The sequence below is a fragment of the Nesoenas mayeri genome, assembly GCF_963082525.1.
Source record: "Nesoenas mayeri genome assembly, chromosome: 3".
Classification (NCBI taxonomy): Eukaryota; Metazoa; Chordata; class Aves; order Columbiformes; family Columbidae; genus Nesoenas; species Nesoenas mayeri.
The window spans coordinates 38,846,366-38,867,831 of NC_137544.1; the positions used below are offsets into that span (position 1 = coordinate 38,846,366).

At 38.3% G+C, this 21,466-nt stretch overlaps 1 protein-coding gene across 1 annotated transcript in view; it reads right to left on the reverse strand.

Annotated features, from left to right (window-relative positions):
• The window catches only part of MDN1 (midasin AAA ATPase 1), a gene marked incomplete at its 5' end in the record, with an annotated part of 103,024 nt that overhangs the window by 11,796 nt on the left and 69,762 nt on the right, over window positions 1-21,466 (reverse strand). The window contains 24 exons of the mRNA XM_080341253.1: window positions 1,549-1,722; window positions 2,351-2,552; window positions 2,710-2,811; window positions 2,943-3,104; window positions 4,603-4,925; window positions 5,552-5,687; window positions 6,338-6,481; window positions 6,733-6,902; window positions 7,876-8,017; window positions 8,223-8,360; window positions 8,487-8,648; window positions 9,034-9,206; window positions 9,435-9,581; window positions 9,940-10,166; window positions 10,649-11,128; window positions 12,326-12,441; window positions 13,547-13,652; window positions 14,535-14,661; window positions 16,516-16,662; window positions 16,833-16,992; window positions 18,309-18,504; window positions 18,693-18,766; window positions 19,205-19,314; window positions 20,774-20,920. Of these exons, the coding sequence (XP_080197379.1) occupies window positions 1,549-1,722; window positions 2,351-2,552; window positions 2,710-2,811; window positions 2,943-3,104; window positions 4,603-4,925; window positions 5,552-5,687; window positions 6,338-6,481; window positions 6,733-6,902; window positions 7,876-8,017; window positions 8,223-8,360; window positions 8,487-8,648; window positions 9,034-9,206; window positions 9,435-9,581; window positions 9,940-10,166; window positions 10,649-11,128; window positions 12,326-12,441; window positions 13,547-13,652; window positions 14,535-14,661; window positions 16,516-16,662; window positions 16,833-16,992; window positions 18,309-18,504; window positions 18,693-18,766; window positions 19,205-19,314; window positions 20,774-20,920 (4,065 nt within the window). The remainder of the gene's footprint in view (window positions 1-1,548; window positions 1,723-2,350; window positions 2,553-2,709; window positions 2,812-2,942; window positions 3,105-4,602; window positions 4,926-5,551; window positions 5,688-6,337; window positions 6,482-6,732; window positions 6,903-7,875; window positions 8,018-8,222; window positions 8,361-8,486; window positions 8,649-9,033; window positions 9,207-9,434; window positions 9,582-9,939; window positions 10,167-10,648; window positions 11,129-12,325; window positions 12,442-13,546; window positions 13,653-14,534; window positions 14,662-16,515; window positions 16,663-16,832; window positions 16,993-18,308; window positions 18,505-18,692; window positions 18,767-19,204; window positions 19,315-20,773; window positions 20,921-21,466) is intronic.

The following is a 21,466-nucleotide window of genomic DNA, read 5'->3' on the forward strand; positions in this document are numbered from 1 at the left end:
AATATACCTTTCAACTCACTGGAACAGATAAACATGCGTTACCTTATGTAAACTTTCTCTCTTACAACCTTCTTGCCAAATGAACAAAATATTAGCAAGAGGATCTTTACTACCTGAAAAATCCCATAGGTGAAATACACTTTTTAGCTTCTTAGCCTCTCTGCCAGAGTGACAGGTATAAAACAATTTGACAACATTCAGAAAATTATCACTAAAAAAAGGCAACCTTATCTTTTACTCTCTAGTTTTGTGACAGAACATTTTCCTATAAATCAGAAATAAATTTACAAATAAAGGCATGGACTAAAGATTTTTTTATTATTGTTTCTACTATACTACACCATTTAACAACTATTTTTTAAGAATTATTCTAAGAAAAAAATATGACTTGCAGGAGATGTTTCAAAGATTCCAGTTTTTCAGAACATGCTGTTGGAGGATCATGTGGAAAAACAAATAGACTGATTACATGCACACCTGTACCATGAAGCTAATGAGTCCAGCAAGAGATTTAAGTGAAGAGATTAAACCTGAAGGGAGTGGGAAGCAAGGAGGTAAATTCAGCCTGGTAAAACTTGTCTCTCCTATACAGCCAGCCTTTGTATTGTTTGATATGAAAACCACTCAAAATTCCAAGATACAGTGTCATTTACTTATATTCATCAAAATTAAATACTTCTGCTGCAATTGGCAACAGATATTGATTTATTTATAGCTTATTTTGTTTGTGTGGGCTGTGTGGCTGACAAGTCAGACCTTTCTTCTCATCTACCAACCATTCACATCTGAGAGCCATTTTCTGTTTGGCAGCTCAGTTTTGTTTCGTTTCATTACCACTGAAGGAAGAAAACAGTGAGACAGCAACACTTTGGTGCATCCTCAGTGGATGTTGTTCAGAGCAGCTCCTCAACTCCTTGATGTTTTGTCATAAGTTACACACACAAAGTTGAGTTATGGGATGCTGATACTGGTGACACCGGAATGCATTGTTATATGCCAATTAATCAAGCAAATTAGCATTGTGTCTATCAGCAGGAAAGTGTTTGCTTTTTACTCCTTCAAAGAAGTGGATAAAGATTACAGACCTTTAACTTGAAAGAAAGCAGCAAACTCCTCTGTCACTCAATAAGCTTAGCAAAGGCTAATGCTGATTACTTGGCAGGAGTAAGAATACTGCTGTATAAAAGTCAATTAAAAGCAGAATCACAGAATGGTTTGGGTTGGAAGTGACCTTAAAGATCATCTAGTTCCAACATTCCTGCCATCGGCAGGGACACCTTCCACCAGACCAGGTTGCTCAAAGCTCCATCCAGCCTGGCCTTGAACACTTCTAGGGATGGGGCATCCACAGCTTCTCTGGGCAGCCTGTTCCAGCCTGTTCCTGTCTCAGCACCCTCGTGGAGACTAACTTCTTCCTTATATCTAACCTAAATCTACCCTCTTTCAGTTTAGTCTTATAAAAAGCATACACATCCATTACATGCCAGTATAAATACGTATATATAAAGTGCACCTCGGTGTATGTTTAGAATGTTTAAATTAAAGTACCAGGGGTTTTAGTGGCAGTAGATTTCTTTTTTTCTGGTTTCAGTTCCTCTGTGTCTACTGCTCTGAGATCCTCATCATTCTGCATTTCTGTTTCCATAGCTGTGTCTTCAGAATCTCCCTCTTCCTTTTCTTCAAGAGGCATGACAGGTTTCTCTTGTTCCTTGCTGGCTACGTCTGTACAAAGGCAACAACAGTTACTAAGGGGAAAGAGGAAGGAGAAGTAGTGAAATTGCAAAAAAACTCGCATTCTGTGGCAATTGCATATCAGTTTCAGTGAACATCAGAAAGGATCTGAGCTATTGTCTCAAACCTCAGTTTTATCTTTCAATGTGCTGTGTTGTGTCGATGAGCTACTGCCCTGAAAATCTGAATAGTTACTTTAATAGAAAGCAATTTATTTAACTGGATTTAGATCAGAGGAATATTTTTAAAGAGACATCAATTTGTTTCATAGTGAATAAAGAACCTGTTGTGTTATCCTAAATATTTTGCATGTATAGTAGCACTTTATGCTTCCAAATAACTGAAGAAAGATTTGGAGAGAATAGATTTTAAATATGTTTATTAAACTAAAATCATTTTTATGAGTCAATTTAGTATTTCCAAAAATGTTATCATTAGTTTGAACCTGATTGCCAAAGAGTAGCATTTTTTGTAGGCAAATGGGGCTACATCTGAAACCAATGCAAGGATTGTTAACCATAAATTTAAAAAATGTAATGGGAAAAACCACTCTAAATAGGAGTGCTTCAGGATTTGATTCTGCAATGACAACTCTTTACACCCAGAAATACCGCTATACCATATGTCTGTGCATCGTAGCATTCAGAGCCTTGTTTAATATGTTCAAATGCATCAGCCTCCTCCACGTTTTGTTTAGGCAGAGCTGGATCCTGCTTTGCTTCACTGCTGGATTCTATAGTTCTCAGTCGCTTGTGGATATGTTCGTTGTGATCTCCCATTGAACGCTCATTGTCTGCCTGACCAGGTTTCCTCTTGAAACTCTGAAAAAGAACAAATCAACACCATGAACTTCAAGTGATGTGCAACCAAACACGGATCAGAACAAGAGTTCTAGCAAGAAGAAACCAAGTCCTGCCTATTTGCTGGTTAATATTAAGACATTAAAATAAAAACAAAATAAACTGAGAAGATATGAACCTGGGTATTTTTTCTGCTTTGTTTCTGAGAAGCCATCCGGGCCATGCGTGTGGATTCATGGCCTTCTGATTGATTTGCACTTGAAGCTCCACTTCCGTATTCCTGAGACAAAAACAAACAAACAAACAAACGAAAAAAAGTGAAAAAAATCAGTACTGTAACAGACCATTGCAACAAATTTCAGAAGTTAAACAGTTTGATATTTTTAACCCAGACACTTCCACGTAATTTACCTCTTTAGACTGGTCTCTTTCTGAAGCCTCTCCAGCCAGCTCGACAGCACTGTCACTCTGCAGGTTTTCTTGCCCAGTCTGCCCTTGTGTTTCATGCTCCATTCTTTCCTCAGGCTCAGGAATCTGCTCATCCATCTCAGAATTATCTTTGCCCTCTTCTTCCTAAAATAATGTCAGTTTATTTTAACATTCTAAAAAACATCAGGAACTGGGTACAATTGAAAGGCATTTAAAAACTAATGCAATCATCAGGCACAGCCAATATAGGTTCACAAAGGGAAAGTCCTGTTTAACTAATTCAAAATCCTTCTATGATAAGGATAATGCTTTGTGGATGAAGGGAAGAGGGTGGATGTAGTTTTTCTGGATTTTAGTAAGACTTCCTATACTGTCCACCAAAGCATCCTCCTAGACAAATTGTCCAGCTGTGGGACAAGCAGGTTCACTATGTGCTGAGTGAAGAACTGGCTGAAGGGCAGAGCTCAAAGGGTTGTAGAGAATGGGGCTACATCTGGCTGGTGACCGGTCACCAGCAGTGTTCCTCAGAGTTCAATTCCAGGGCCAGCTCCATTCAATGTATTTATCAATTATCTGGATGCAGGAGTTGAACACACCGTTAGCGAGTTTGCTGATGATACCAAACTGGGAGGTGCTATTGACTCTTTTGAGGGACAAGATGCCTTGCAGAGGGATCTAGATAGAGTGGAGCATTAAGCAACGATTAATGGGATGAAACTCAACCAGTCCAAATGTCAGATTTGCACCTGGGATGAAGTAATCACAGGCACAAGTATAAATTTGGAGAGGAGTGGCTGGAGAGCAGCCCTGCAGAAGAAAGGGATCTGGGGGTGCTGGTCAACAGCAGCTCACTGAGTCAGCACCGTGTGCCCTGGCAGCCCAGAGGGCAAACCACATCCTGGGGTGCATCAAACTGGTAACCGGCTGGTCGAAAGAGGTGATTATCCTGCTGTATTCAGCATTGGTGCAGCCTCGGCCTGAATACTGTACCCAGTCCTGAGCCTCACAATTTAAGAAGGATGTGAAGGTCCTTGAATGCATCCAGAGAAGGGCAACAAAGCTGGTGCAAGGGCTGGAAGGAATGTCATGTGAGGAGCAGCTGAGGACTTTGGAGTTGTCTGGTTTGGAAAAAAGGAGGCTGAGGGGCAACCTCACTGCTCTCTGCAGCTTCCTGGGGAGGGGACATGGAGAGGGAGGTGCTGAGCTCTTCTCCCTGGGATCCAGTGATAGGACACATGGGAACAGTTCAAAGCTGCACCAGAGGAGGTTTGGACTGGACGTGATGAAGCATTTTTTTAGTGAGAGGGTGGTCAAACACTGGAACAGTCAATGCCTCAAGCCTGTCAGTATTTAAGAGGCATTTAGGCAATGCCCTTAACACAGCATGCTTTAACTTTTGGTCAGCACTGAAATGAACATGCAGTTCAAATAGGTGATCATTGTAGGTCTCTTCCAACTGAAATATTCTATTCTGACAGAAGGCCAAGGAGGTAACAGACTAGTTTGATAGTAAGCACATTTTTTATCTTGATGAAGATTCTCACTAACATTACAGCTACTCAACGTCAAAATTGTTGCAGAGTATCATTGAACACATCCATTTCTTAAGTCTAGTATATGGTAATTAAAAAAACCTCACTACCTGAGGTTGAAGGCCTTGGTCAGCAGCAGGGATTCCCTTATCTTCAGCAGATTCATTTTTTTCCTCATCAGGTGGTTGTGACTCTTCCTGATCTTCTTCTGCTGCATCCTCAGTGTTCCCTGCATTTTCTTCTTGATCATCAGCATCTTTGTCCCCTTCATCTTCCTTCTCCTCTTTATCTTCAGAAATGCCTTCTTCAGCTGGTTCTGCATCTTGATCATCTCTTTCTGTCTCACCAGCACTCTCTTCTTTCTGTTCTTCTGTCTTCTCTGCCTCATTTAAATCAGCAGGTTTCTCATCTAGTTCAAAATCATTCTCTCCTTCTGGATTAAAAGAAAAAAAAAAACAAACAGGAAGGTAGACAAAGCTTTTAGTAAAGTACAGAAACAGTGAACATTACAGATATTTGGAATAAAACTACCCAGCCTGTCAAAAAAACAAAGAAAACACTGAGAATTTTATGCATAAAATCCATTATTTTCTATAGCAAATAATTTCTTTAAGTTACAATTAGTTTGTAACTAACAAGACAGCAGGATGAATTCCTATTAACTTCCTTTAACCTAATATTCTTGAGGGCCAGTTGACTTTGACAACAAATGCCTGTAAGTATCATTGAAAAAACTGAAACCACAAAGGCAACTGAACAATTACATAGGAGCATCTAGTATAAGTTATTTAGGGTGTATCACGTGGATAACATGAGAAAGCCTGCTCCACAGTGTGTGTGAAAGGAAGGTAAAGGAAAATGCTGTAATGTTGAGAATCTGGCCTGCATTTGGTACATTGATATTTTGACACACAGAAGTGAAATTGCAGCTTCTTGTTATACATAGTCCTACCTCCACCTCTCTTTATTCTGTAGAGAAAGAGCTCATTATCTGACTGTTTCCTCCCTGTTTCCACTTAGCTTTCATCTAGGAAACTGTAGATAGATTTTCAGCTGTACCTTCATCCTCTTCATCCTCATCACTCTTTGCATCATTCTCCAGGTTCAAGTTATCAGGAAGGTCCAAAGGTTCAACTTCAGGCTCCTTTTCTTGCTGGCCGTGATAAGGGTCTACTTCATTCTCATCATACTCACGCTGTCAGCAAAAGAATAGGAGGGGTGAGAAACAACAGGTATGAAATCAGTGAGAGGAAAGGCAAAGAAAAAAGATAAGATACTATTGAATTCTCTAGGACATTGAAATACTGGATATAACATTACATTCTGATAAGTTAAAAACTAATTTCCATTGGTACACATCCTCACGTATAAAGCGCAGAAAAAGATTAACTTAGGCAAATGCATTTACATAAATAGGTACTTCTTAAAACCAGCAGGTTTTGTGTTCAGAACCTGCACTCTTGCAGATGGTAAATGCACTCTTGCATATTATGTAGAAACTTCAAGCATACTGTATACAGATTTTTGGGATGAGTCCCACTGACTTAAGGTGTTGCTGTTACTAAATATGACAGAACAAGAATTTTTAAGCTTTGTCCATTAAAGCATCAACTCAGAGTAAAGCCTATTTTGGCAGCCCTTACAAGTTCAGGTTAGTACAAACAAATTCTTTCTGTATTATGAATCAGAAAATATAATATGACGGATAAAATATGGTTTACTTTTAGCTCTGAAATGAACTAGTTTCACTATTAAAGACTATTTCAAGTTCTGAGAAACACATGATATGAGCAACAGAACACGGTATAACAGCAAGATACTTTACGTAGTCCAAATCATTTTTACCTCATCAATTTGTTCATGGATTTTCTCTTTGTTTCCACTGTCCTCCTCTTGTTGCTCTTTTTCCTCATCCTTGGGAGGCTGTTTTTTATTATCCTTGTTTCCTGTGCTCAAATTGTCATCTTTTGCAACGAGCTCTGAATCATCCTATTAAGTAACAAATCCAAAAAACTCAATTATGCTATTCACTTATCAAAGTCTCAGTGACAAGACATGATCTCCCGCAGAGAAAAACACAAACCAAAAAAAACCCCACAACACTAAATAAAATTTGTGATATATTCGAATTATCCTTTTCCAAGACCAAGAGCTATGCAACAGTTCACAGTCTAGGTCATATCAAGTTAAAAGAGTTTAATTCCTTTGACATTTTTCTTCCCACTCCTTTTTTTCTTTACCTCATCCATTCCTGGTCCAGTTTCTTCTGTTTTACTACTGGCATCTTCATCATCATCTTCATCTTCATCACCCCAGAGCCTCTCATCCAGTTTATCATCAGCTTCAGCATTATCAAGATCACCCATCTGCTTATCCAGCTCCTCCTCTTCATCTGAATTTTCATCATCATCTGCATACAGTTCAGAATGCACAGAGTTCAGCTCAGTACAGAGGAGACAGAGCTGATGTTTTTGTTAATGTCAGAAACAAGAAATCATACTTAGCACCTTCATTTCAACACCCTATGCAGTTAACCGAGCGATGCAGAAGAAGACACACATGCACTGACACCCATAAAAGCAGGCTCCTGAATACATGGTTCAGAGTGTTCTCTTGGACATACGGACACACAGAGCATTCTCTCCCTCAGACTAACAAGTCCAAGGTGCAAAACTTGGATGATTTCAACTCTCTACTCTTTACCCTCTCCAGCCTCCATTTCCAAAACATTTTGGGATTACTAGGAGGGAGAAGGTCCACTCTACTGTATTTGTTTATCAGTTTGGCAATTTCCCTTCTTCTGCAGATTGAACTTACTCTTGGCATTGTGTTGAAGATTTGAAAGTAGATTAACACTACTGTAATTTATAAGACACATCAGTTTCAGATGTTCAAGCTGTTACTCTTTAAAGTGAAGAAGTGCCACCTTTTGGGTGAGTAGCAACTTGAATGAATCTACCAAATGTTGCTATTTTTTTCCATTTTAAAAAGGCAATATCAAATTATTTTCATTGCTTAAATGTCAGCAATAGCTTCATTAGTCACATTTTGAAGTTAACTACAGCCATATTCTCAAGTATTCTGTTGATCTTCAACAGCTCTCCAAACTAGTGACTAATTCTAAAATGTGTCTGCAGGTCAGCTCACAACAGGAAAAACTGGCTCCCTTCATTCCAAAAGCATCACAATAAAAGAAGAGACAGTATTTCCTTTGTACACTTCTTAGCATTCATATTAATACTTCTTAGTATTCATATACAAATGGCACTACTCTGTTGTAGAACACAGACTTTTAATATTTGCTCCATTATCCAAAACTATCAGCCATTACTGGATTGATCTATAATATTTCTTTTAAGTTTGCCACAGTGGAAGGACCAAACCTTTTTTCTCCTGTTCTCCATCATGCATTTTTCCATCAAAGTCTTCCGACATTTCAATTGCATTGTCTTCTCCTTCAATGTCAGGTTTAGAATCTTGATCCTCTTTCTCCTTCTCTTCACCCTTTTGAAAACTGTCTTCTATCTGAATTATTGATAAAGCCAAAAATTACAGTGGATCTTGGCTATATATTCAAGCTTACTTAAAGTACCACAACAATATTTAAAAGCTCATATGCAATGATAAGAGCCAACCTAAATAGGAGACTGGAGGTAACTTTAACCACAACAAGGATTTCAAGAGCTTTTTCAGTTTGACTTGAATTAAGCAAGCAACCCCAAACACTTGCCTGATCTTCACTTTCTATTTTGTCACTGACATCCTTCTTGCCTTCCCCATCTCCAATACCACCATCCTCGTAATCATGAAACTGTGTTGCTCCCTCTCCAGCTTCATCTTCAAGTAATTCTTTTGGCAGACAAAACCCCTAAAAAGGCAAACAGAAACACAAAAATTTCTATAGTAGTACATATTTCGGCTTAGTTTCTACTTAAGACTTGTCTACAATTAATGTATGCTTACCATATATCCAAGGTTATCTCTAATAACTTACCTTTTGGGCAAGCTCTGTAAAAATGCTAGTTAGAACAGAAAGCAGTTTTCCAGTACTCCTGTGAGATGCCAGTGAAATGGTGAGGTAGAACAGGATAAGGTCTGAATACTTGCAGAGCATGGGCTTTAAACGCACCAGCAAATAGCAGGACTGGTTGAAGAACTGCAGTTAAAACCAAAGAACAGCTGTCATGATTATGTATATGTACATGATTAGGTACATACTGAGATACACCTCAGGGAGGGTGATGATAGAGACTAAAAACAGATACTTAAACCAGAAATATCAGTGGATGAGTTTAAATACAATTTCTAAAGTTTCCAAAGCTTTGTCTAGATGTTCACAAAACCTAAAAAATTCCTTTTTACTAAAGGAACATCTGACTTTTGTGCTACAGAAGAGCACCTATATTTGGCCATAATTTCTCACATGCTTCTATAGTTCTAAGGTATCGGACTGTGAGAAACCATACACATTTAATCAGCAACGTTCACAATTCCAAATCTTTTGAGGCCCCTAAGACAAAAACTCTTGAGAACAATTCTACCTTGTGTTTATCTGAAGTGCAATCTTCCCCATAAGATTTCAGGTTCTCCAGGAGTTCTGAAACTGCTAAAATTGCTTTCTGCACACGCAAAGAATCCAAATCAGCAGAGAGATCTTCATCCAAAAGCTTAGTTATATGTCCTACTTTAATCACATCAAATGAGGCTGCATCTTCTTTGAAATACATAAAGAACATGGAAATCAAGTCAGACACTCTAAAAATGTTATAGCAAGATATCTAGAAGTGTCCATCCTATCTGCTTAAATAGGCAGCTTCTATTAAAATGGCAATTTCCTTGTGCATTGGTACTTCTGCTAGACACACAGTTTAAGGAATTTTTAGGTTTGCATAGTTTAAAAACTAGCCTCCCCTGCCCCACTTAAGTAAATTAACAAACTTACCATTTTCCCCCAGAGATTCTTCTTCCTCTTTTCTGTCTTCTTGTTTTCTCTCTACCAAACACTGGATGGCATACAGAACAACACGGATAACAGTTTCCACTTTTGCTGAGAAGTGCTCCACAAACTCTTCATCTGATGGTTGATTTCCTTTTGAACCACAGAACAAGCAGTTTTACAGAGAAACAAGTTAAATTACAGGTTACTATGTGTCCTCTATGCAAGGAGCATGATAACTGTAATGCAATTTTCACCACATGGTTCTACTAAAATCTCCTTGCTAACCCTGACTTACAGCTATGGTGTAAGATCTGTCATCAACAGTGACTAAAGGGGGAAACAGTATTACTGCACAAATAAAGTCTGGACTAAATTCTGCAAGTCTGAATTTCATCAAGTGTTTCTGAATATCTGAATGAATGTGGATCCACCTTCTGCAATAACCAACTTAATGAATTCTTATATATTTATCTAAATTACAAAATGGGCAGAAAAGAATTCGCCTTACCACCGCAATGTGACATGGAAGCAAGAAGCTGTGTTCTCCAGGCTGTGAATTCTGCAGACATATTATTAACTTCTTCTTGTATATACTTCAGGGTCTTGATTAGGGCCATCTGATTTGCAGCTTGCCTGAGTTCCCCATTTGGAAGAAACAGGGACTCTATGCCTTGTAACTGAGCTGAAACTTCCAGCAAACATCTCATAGTTGATGTGCAGACTTCAAAATCTCTCCTGCAACAAGAAATACCATAATACTGAAAGAAGGGGAAGGGATGAGAGGCAGCTGATCTCCATCTTAAACTTATTAAATAAGAAGTTTGACAACAAGGTCTGCCACAGCTTGAAATGGACAGAAAACGAGAGGCATATATATTGTTATTAGTATTAAATAGGCTATAGAGCTCTTAAAATAAAAATTTCTTCAGCGCATTTACATTTGAAATCCACCTCATTAACTAAGGAGGTATGGGGATGAAATCCCAGGAGACCAAAGATGAACCACTTTTTTTTCCCGACTTATCAGGGGAGTGGGAGAAGACACATACAATTGTTTAAAAAGCCAGGCACTGCATTTTCCAAGAAAAACAAAGAGACAAGTTTCAAAAGCACCTAAACACACTTTTTGAGATATGCACAGGCAAACATTTTCAAAAAACTACATGCATCTTATATGAACAGAGAGATATTCCATTTTATACACATGTAGAACTCACCAGGAATAAAACAAGGTCTCACATGACTGTTGTCTTATTTTGTCCACTTCTGCTTTCATTGCCTTCACATTTGCCAGCATTGCAGTCAATTGTGTAGTTACCTGAAGCCATAATGGATCCTTATTTCGCATCCTGCATCCAGGAGGCAGTTGCTCCGTTGTTACTGGAGACAAGTATTTTAGCTCTAAGGGAATAAGGTCAGGTATTCCTGTAACAACACTTCCCATTTCAGGTCCTGAACTCTGAAAAATGTTTGGTTTGACATCTGTCCTTTCATTGTCACTGCACTTTGTTGACTCTTCTTTTGGGCAGCATTGTACAAACCAAGACAGCTCCTCAAGAACCATCACACACTGCATGGAAAGTTGCTGCAGTCTGTCAGTCCAGCCTTGAATACTGTCTTGAGGAGGGAATGCGATGTTATATTCTCTGTCAGCAGTCAACCTAGAGTCTATCTCTTCTATACAACTCAGGAGGTTCCTGGTTAGGAAGAAAAATGGAAAAGTTACAATCACCAAGTTTTGTGTAATACTTCCCTCTGAAAACCTCCACCTTTAGACTAAGTTCTTAAAAGCTCTAGATAATATTAATTCAGTGAAAGTCAAACTCTTTCTGGAAAAACTAAAATTATAGTATTTTCGGGGAAATAAAAAAAAAGGTTTTGCTTAATTATTGGATTTTTCTCTCCATTGCATACTTTTATGTTGTCTTGAAAACAGGGTTTTGTGAGATTTCTCAGGATCTACACCATGTTTTCAAACCATCCTTAAACTCCTGGCCTGATACTCAAATATTATTCTTTTTCCTCCATTATAGAAGCAAATTAGACTCTAACACACCTTCATTCTCTGAAGTGCTGAGTAATAGTCAGTTCATAGCAAACAATCTGATTTGCAATGACAGTCACAGAAATGCAGGTAAGTGTCTTAGAAATTTTATTATTTGTGCAATTGTAAAGGTGAGGGTTTGTGTTTTGGGCTTTTGTTTGTTTTGTTGGGGTTTGTCTGCTTTACCAGGTTTCCTAGGGGTAATGTAAATTTTGCAGCACCAGTCTAGGTTTCCTTCCCTGCACAGAGGAAATAGCTCCTGACCCAACTTCAAGAAATCTTATGGATTACCATAGTGATGAGCACAAACATGCAGAACAGTGGAGTTTGCAGAGTGAAAGGATTTCCTGTACACTTGTTGTTTTATAGTTTTGACACAAGATCTGCTATCTCCCACCTTCCTAGAATTTTTTTTAAGCTGTTGAGGTTTCTTCATATTGGTTCAAAGTGCCATCCAGATAATTTATTTGCTTCAAATCAAAGCAGCAACTTGAACACAGTCAAAATTAACTTACACTAATACCAAAGGAGAGAGATTTAACCATCTATAGGTTTAACTTTGTAATTAACTACAGTAATTATTTCACAGTCTTCATGTATGCCTAAATTGTTTTTCCCATATTATTTTTTTTCCAAAACACTGGCTGCAATGACAGGATAAATAATACCCTTTCCTCCCCACCCCCCTGCTTAAATCTTTTATAGGATTAATTAAGGGGAGGAGAGACATGGGGAAGTGGGGAAGAATTTAAATTTATTTTCTTCTAACTTATTTTTCCATTTTTCTTGAAATGAACTGCTTACTGTCAAACTCCTTGCGAACACTTAAATGCCAGAAAATGTAAAATACCTCAGTAAGATCCACTGTTCTGTCAATGCAGTAAGAGATCGTCTCTGTCTGACAAGCACCTGCATGAGGTGTGCTGTGAATCCTTTGCATCGTTCAATGCTACCCAGTCCAATATCCTACAGAAAATATATAGAAAAAGTGGGAGGGAACAGTTAGATTAATCAGCAGACAACAATATTCTCTGTGCCTCCATTTCACTTCACTTCACTGGGTAGGCTGAAAGGTTATGGTTTAATTGAACAAGTCTTAAAATGCAGACAAAAATTATAGTTATTACAGATTCCCCACTTTCATTTTTCTGCATCTTCCCTATATCCTGCATACAAATTTGATTTTCAAGTACCTTCTACAACAGTAGTCATATAAAATAGCACTCCACTGCAGCAATTCTTATCAGGAATCTGGTTGCAAGAGTAAAGCTACCTTCCATAAATAACTATTAAAATCCAAATAGACACTAGCCTAAATTTTTACATTCACGACCCTTGCTAAAACCACTTCCACAATTTGTTTTACCAGATTTACTGACAATGACTTTCACTCCTTTCATTAGAAAGGAGCCCATTTTAAAACTTGAAATAAATGTTTACAATACAGAGCAAAACTGATCTTAGCTATTGTCCATTATTTATGTCACTGCCAGCTGTGACATTGCACAAGATCATGTTGTAAAACAAGGGGTGAAGGATAGTGAGGAGCATCTGGAAAACATCCCTTTTTCCTTGAACACTGAAAAAGTAGCACTGATTTGTCAGAACTCATTTGTTCCTTTTACTGATTTTGAACCAACTTTTAAGCAAGTAAATATATCAGCACTTTTTGTGTTAGACATGGGCTCCAGTTACGTCCAATTATAAACTTCAATTTTTTTTTTCATGAGGAACAACTAAACCTGGTTTTGTTTTACTACCGAGCTTTGATTCAGCATTTTGAGAGTTTGCTTCATGTACAAAAAGTGGCAATTTAGGATCTGCTGGGATGAAAGATACTGTACATTTAACAGATTATTAGTTCACTAAAATGATACTTTCCAGTCACAAAGCAACAGGTTTTAAAATCCCGCATTTAATGATTAGCCCCAGAATATAATATTTTGTAACATATTACAGAAGACAGCCTGATCTCACTTTTTACTCTCTTTTACTACTAGAGAATTTCAGAGCAAGCTGGTAAAATAACGTTAACAGAATTAGGATTTCTGGTTTTATTTTGGTGTTTTACCTTGGCAGGTGCTAACAATGCTGTCTGAAGTCTAGAGTGGCGTGCAAGCGACCGATAGAAGTACTTCTGGCATCCATCCCAGGCAGAAGAAATCTCTGTAAGCAACCTGACAGAGCACAAATAAGTCTGATATTAGAAAGGTATATAATTCCAGTACCTCAGCACACTGGAACCATCATGTCAGTGCTTCAACCTAACAAGTTTGCTTACAGTTTGTTATATTGCAAATGCATTATCTTGTAATTCTTCGTTTTCTCCACATGTATTCTAGTCTTAAGAAAACATTTGATTTTTAACATAAACCCTAAGGAAACTCTAAGCAATAGCAGCAAAATCTTGATCTCTGAATATAATTTAACACTTAAATAGTGATTTTTTTTTTCTTCCATGCAGCTAAATACAGCTTGATAGAGAAGCCTTTATTTTGGTCTTGATGGAAGATACCATAAACTAAATACTTATACTTGAGAAGGCCAGTCTCAATGACAAAAATCACAAAAACAGAGAAACATCTAAAAGAACAACTTTCTTTTCAGCTCTTTTTTTCCAGAAATGGCCCACTTTGAAGTCTATTTTCTCCTGAAATATTCCATCAGTCAATGAGGACAAAACAATAAAGTAATCCCTGTAAATTACAACTTATCTTTAAAAAAATTGTTACCAGCCTACATTCTAATGTAATGCTAGTAAAGTGTCCCTGGCAAAGCATGGCAATGGAGGGTTAATTGAAATCTAATTCATAATAACAATGAAACTGAGGGTAGAGTTGTCAAAAGTGCAAATTAAAAATCCCTCTCTCAGTTGTACATGCCAGTACAGGATATACAAGATTTTCAAACTGAGAAGTAATGGGTGAAAGAGAAAAAAGTATCTAAAATCCTCAGTGAATTACATTCTAGAAATTCCAGTCTAAATCCACATGCAATAAATTCTATATTTTATAGCTGTAATTCATACAATCTAATGGTTAGAAATGCTGTGTACATACGTGGCATCCAGTTCATGTGTACAATTTACTACACCTAATGCACTACGCAAGTCCAGCGGATGTAGGTAGAGTATTTCATTATAATCTTTTGAACGGGACCAAGACAGACCTTTCCGGTATGACAAACCTGAAATGACATTTGAATACACATCCTTTTATGTCCTCATTCTTTTGTATGAAAATTTTCATACAGTTGGTATTAAGAAATAAAGCTTTCTGATGGTTTCTGAGGGTTTTATCTCCTGATACTGTCTGATTTTGGCAAGTCTTTGAACATATAGCAATTTTTGTAATGTAGCTTAGTTTTTGTAATGTAGCATTGTAGCTTAGATATCTTCAGCTGAACACAGCTGAAGACAAACATAGACCTGTGTGTATAAAGAAGGTTGTTGTTGGTGGTGGCCAAGAGAAAAAACCAAAAACCTTGAACCTGAAACACCTGAGAAAGTTACAGCTATATACATTTAAAACTCTGTCTTATGGCTGCTATTTTAGCCATTTTTAAAACTGGATTAAACATGCTAATTTCTCTCAAGACAATTAAAACACTCCTTTAAAAGTATCCTGAAGATAAGCAGAGCCTGTAACAAATTAGCTATCTAGGTTATGTTGTCATTTTGGAGAACAATTCTTAAGAGCAACACTTTTCACTTCGCCTGGTCCTTTCAGGAAGCTGAGTTAGTGACCATTGCCTCATTTTTAAGACATGAAAAACCTGATGAATGAGGAAGGTACAGATATCACCTGAAATCAAAGACAAAAGCCAGTAAATAACTCAAATCCCACATGTTAATTAAATTATCACAGTATGCTGTTCCTCCAGCACAAAGTTCACAGGGCAGCAATTACAGATATTCCCTTGGCATCAGTGAGTGAAAAAATGCCAAACGCAGGAAAAGTACGTGTGCCAGAAACTTCCCACGAAACCTCCCACTTAGATTCACCTGTGTTTGCCGTCATCTAAATACAAAAGGACCTTAATCTTCTGGAAACTATTTCCTCAGTACACAGATCAACTCGTTTAAGTAGTGTGAACTACAAACACTCAAAATTACAACTGAAACCTCCTCCTGCTTCCCGGAAAGCATTTAGGATGTTTTTGCTTTTATTTATTTCCCAAGTGCTGTGTTATCAAAATCATGCCTTCTTGGAACCCTTCACATTTCTAAGCTTCTTTCTGCAACCATTAAGGATCATTTATTTATTTAGAGAAGTTCTTAGGATCACTGCAGTCCAGAAGTTATGGCTTCCAAGAGAAGCATCAAAATACTAAACTCTCTTCAAAAAAGAATAAAAAATTGGCAAGGTTCTATTAATTTCTACTTCTGCCTATGACTTAGCAGATTGCTGTCAGACAGCTGTTTATTTAACCAGAGTGCTTACTTCTGCTGGTTTCTAAACTGCTCAGTGACTAAGAACAGTTGATGAATAATTTAATGTAACACTAAAGGAAAAGGCAACAATTAATTGTCTGGGCAGGTCCTATACCTTAAGACTAGCAAGGGGAGCAATGGAGACTGGGCTGCTGAACAGGGTGCCTCCAACGATTCCCATCAACAGACCATTCAATCTCCATGGCTCAACCACACCTTTGCCACTCTGTCAATCAAGATGGGCTCTGATTCTCATGAGGTAACTTAATTTCAGTTCTGGATTAGAGAATGGATACAAGATAAAGAACTTCCCTCTGGTTTCTAAAAGCTGAGCAGTTGACTTCTGACCAGAGAGAAAGATTTCTGTTTCAGAAAAGCTACTGTTGTATGACTAATGGAACGTAAGCACAGAAGGTATTTGAAAGGGCTAACACATCAGGCCCCATAGTCAAGAGACAGAGAGATTTAAATGCTTCTACATATTAGTTAGTGGCTCCATGATTTCAACAACGTAGTAGTATGGTGGGTTTAGATGTATTAGCAAAAATAGTAAAATGCTGAAGAACTCTGTACTGTTTAAACCAAGCACATTTTTAGTCAAAGCTCACCTGTTTTAGCAAGGCTTTTAAAGAGATCTGACAAAGCTCTTTGCTTCTGCATCTGAATATGCTTTGCCTCTGATTTCTGCTTCTCCTTATCTGCTGTCTGATCAAATGTTAAATTTTGCAGTTCAACTACAGAAACAATGATACCACCTGTAGAGAAGACAGCAGGGAAAGGTAAGAGATGTGAAAATTTAACATACACAAAACAGCCATGGGAAGACAGAATGGGAAGGAAACTACATATCTATGCTTTTTTCCCGATTTGCTCCATTTATGTTACAGAAGTCACTAATGGTATGGAAATGACAAAAATACTTCACCTGTGAACTCATCAAGATTTTCCACCAGACTTAAGAATGAATTATTTGCTGTAACTGTTGTACACATTTTCTTCATTTTTTGAGTAAGCTTAGGCAGACGATACTGAAGAGATTCTGTATGAAATGTAGTGCCATCTTGACATTCTTCTGGGAGGGACCTCTGAGGAAAAAAAAATTAAAGAAACCATCCAATTATACACACGTACTCAAAGCTGTCTTATTTGACCATTAAATCACTGCAAAAACGAGGGCTAAACTCTGCATTCATCTGAAACCCTAAAATATACCCAGGTGATTCTTTGAACAGTTCAGTACCAACACCTGAGGAAAATCAGAATATATGCATGTCAAGCATACATTAGTTTTGAAAACAGCCGAACAAATGGAAGATGTTATGATCCTACTCTCTTGAGTATTTGTCATAACTTCTTGCACAGATGCAAGAGGGACATTAGATAATAACACCATCACTTGGCACTACATGCAAATTTAATTTCACTTCTAAACAACAAGAACAGAACACAAGTAGAAACTACCAAAGACAACATTAATTTGAAACAAGTGAACCCAACAACCCTGTTGATTACCAGTTACAGACCTGCAAACAAACCACCAACCAACAAACTAAACCCACAACACATTAGATTTGCATCAGATTTCTGCCTCCTCTCTCTACCCCCTGCTGTCACAGGCGAGAGTAAGATAAGCCACCCTCCTGGTCTGAAGAAACTTAGCAAAGCCTTGGAAGCTGAAAGAAACTGAGCAGTTCCCACTCGCTCCCAGATTCTCATGAGTTACAATTGTCTCTTTGCATCTTATTAATAAAAACCTACCGGATGTGAATACGAAACTATATCTGGAAGAAAATAAGGCTACGTCCTCTTTGTGCTGGACAACACAGAGACATGCTAAATTGTGGCACTGTGGAGTAGGATTTACCATGTATCAGCTAGGCCAAGGTGAATGTTTGCAATACACAGGCTGTCAACTAACAGCAAATGTATGACAATGCAGTACATTCTATCAGGATTTGAGCTCGAAGTAATTTTATATTTAATGAGAGCTTATGTACGTACAAATCCTACAGCTACATGATCATTTGCTTCGGTTGTTGTTCAGAAAAAAAAAGGGCAATTTCAACTCACAGTCCATATTAGTGCACTAGCAGGGAAGTAACAAATTGCTACAGACAATATGGAAGCAGCTTGGAGTTGAAACATGTAACTGCTATAGTCTCTATGCGAGAGCACAGATACTGTGCCAAATCAATGCAGAACACGCTTGTCTTTTCATGCTGCGTTCCCACCCATCTGCAGTGTTTCGTAACACTGAACACAAGCAAGACCAAAAAGTTGATGAGATATTCCAGATTTGACACTTACATAAGAGTTTTTCTGCATAAATCAGTGAAAAGCAACACAGAGACAGGAACAGAGAAAATAGCCTTCCCACACTTCAAATTAAGACTACAATCACCTTGGCAACATCTGTTTTAGCAGACAGAATTTTTCTTAACGTGTTGTTTAGCCTCTGAACTTTGGTCTCTCTGTTGTCAGCTTCTTCCTGCTTTTGCAAGCAGTCCAGTTGCTCTTCCTTACCAATTTCCACCAAGGCAGGCTGACATGGCTCATTCAGAACAACTTCAAACTTCTTCATAAATTTAAAGAGGGTCCTAATTACCAAAGAAAAGCAAAAATCTTACTGAGTTTTATAATCCTGGAAATCTCTCATCTGCTGGAAATAAATGTTTCCACTGTGTTATGAACAGAAGAAACATTCCTGCATTCAAGGTCAACATTATTGAGAAATTATCTGGAAGGAAGGTTCCAGGTATGAACCTTACTTCCAAGTCCAAGTTACCTGCGTATTTTTTCAACTGATTGTTTTATAGCCCAGAAGCTGACATCATTCCACTTCGAAATTTTCACAAAGTCCTATTAGAAAAATGAAGAATCAATAAAATTACTTCATATAAATGCAATGAGGTATTTGCTTATAAAAGATGATCTTTAAAGCTGATCAGCTATGATGATCTGGTGGTCTTAAAATGCAACAAATTTTAATAAGTGAGCAAATTATTGCGTAGGCATCTTATTCTATTAATGTATGTATTTACAATAAAACTGCTTTATAGCCAATTTCGAAATCCAAAGGGGCTTTACTGGGTAGAAGTCTCCATGGCTAAACTGGACAGATCAAACATTGAAGTCTTCAACGAACTCCCCATCTCAAAAATAAATTCTTGCCAAAGAAAATGTGAAGTGTAGTTGGGATTTCAGTGGCCAGAACTATTATATACAAATTCAAATAATATCTGCTCCACTGTTCCTTTGAGTAGATCAGCATATTGTCTGAGTGAAGTTTCCTTTTACCTTAAGTTCCTTTTCTATAGGTTGACGAAGTTCAAGGATTCTGGCCTCAACGCACTCTGAAAACTGCATATAATAATTGTATAGATTCCACAGGATGCTGCACAGAACATCTAGAATGGACAGAAAATAATAAGCTTCTTATAAAACAGGATATTCTTCAGTATCAAAAAGAGAAATGTATCCCTTTTGGGTTTTTTTTTGAAATAATGAAGCTTAGCAATAAGCTGAGGGAAAGGCTGCGGGTGCTGTCTACCCAGACTTTACTAACCCTTTGACATCATATCCCACAGCATTCTCCTGGAGAAATGGGCTGCTCATGGCTTGGTTGGGCTCACTCTTTGTAAAAGACTATCTGAATGGCCAGGCCCAAAGAGTTGTGGTGAATAGAGGTAAATCAAGTTGGTGGCAGGTCATGAGTGGTGTTGCCCAGGGCCCAGTATTGCGGCTACTTTTTTCAATCTCTTTATCGATTATCTGCATGAGAGGATTGAGTGCACCCTTAGTGAGTTTGCAGATGACACCAAACTGGGTGGGAGTGTTGATCTGCTGAAGGGTAGGAAGGCCACACAGAGGGATCTGGACTAGCTGGATCGTTGGGCTGAGGCCAATTGTATGAGGTTTAACAAGGCCAAGTGCCAGGTTCCTGCACTTGGGTCACAACAACCCCAGGTAGTGCTATGGGCTCAGGGAAGAGTGGCTGGGAAGCCGCCTGGAGGAAAAGGATCTGGGAGTTTCGAATGACAGTCAACTGAACATGAGCCAGCAGTGTGCCCAGGTGGCCAACAAGGCCAACAGCATCCTGGCTTGTATCAGGAATAGTGTGGCCAAAAGGACTAGGGCCATTCCATGAATACAGGGTCATCTCCCTGTACTCAGCATTGGTGAGGTTGCAACTCAAATCCTGTGTTCAGTTTTGGGCCCCTTACTACAAGAAAGACATTGAGGTGCTGGAGAGAGTTCAGAGAAGGGCAGTAAAGTTGCCGAGGGGTCTGGAGCACAAGCTTGATGAGGAGCAGCTGAGGGAACTGTTTAGCTTGGAGAAAAGGAGGCTGAGGGGAGACCTTATCACTATCTACAACTACCTGAAAGGAGGTTGTAGCATGGAGGGTGTTGGTCTCTTCTCTCAAGTAACAAGCAATAGGACAAGAGGAAATGACCTCAAGTTGCACAAGGGGAGGTTTAGATTAGATAGTAAGAAAAATTTCTTCATGGGAAGTGTTGTCAGGTATTGGAACAGGCTGCCCAGGGAAGTGGTGGAGTTACCATCCCTGGAGGTGTTTAAAAGATGTGTAGATGAGGTTCTTAGGGGCTCGGTTTAGAGGCTGACTTGGCAGTGCCTAGGTTTAACAGTTGGATTTGATGATTTCAAACATCTTTTCCAACCAAAACAATTCTGTAACATCAGAAGCTGGGGTAAACTGACCAGTAGCATTCTTCATGAAAACAGGAAAAACAATAGCATCAGCTCATGTTCTATTTATGAGTTTAGTGATCTGTTTAGCAAGTCTTGAATACTTATGGTCACGTTGTTGTAAAAAATACTCAACATATGTAATGCTAATGACTTACCCTTTTCTGCCCCTTGAGGCATCAGCAAGACATGGCAGTGGAAACCCAGTAGTGCTTGAAGTCGTGCACGAAACTCTCCCAGCGTGGATCCTTCAATAAAAGCTTGTAGTGTGCTGACCAGTGTTTTCAAATCCATTTGATTAGTTTCTGAATATCAACACCAGAAATTTAGAAGGAAAGGGGGAGAAAACAAACAAAACCCTCTAAAATTAAAACTGTTGTCCGCTCTTTGAAAACTTCCAACTAAATATCAAGTCTCTATTAGGAAAAGGGGACATGGGATGAGTGGAAGAATTGTAATTTAAAAAATAATATGTAAAACCAACAAACAACACACTAGAAGAAAGGAGAGGCAGCAGTAAGCAACTGAGGAGGCTAGCTAGATGTCCAATTTCAGAGTTCATCGAGTATGTAGAGAATAATTGCTATTCTCTACGAATGAAGGGCTTGTGCCTCATGCCTGAGGATGCTACTTTCACCTTCACAATTTCATCAAATTTCAGGGAGGCGAAGCACTGAGAGGCATATTCTTTTCCCTATTTTAGATAATGTGAACACTTGCAGACAGATTTGCTAAGAATAGTATGTACTACAACATACTTACTGTAAGAAGTCTTTAGGCTTTATACAGGATGTTAAAAGTAGTTCAGCTGGGATATGAATTATACTTTGTGAAGTTAAAAAAATTAGGTG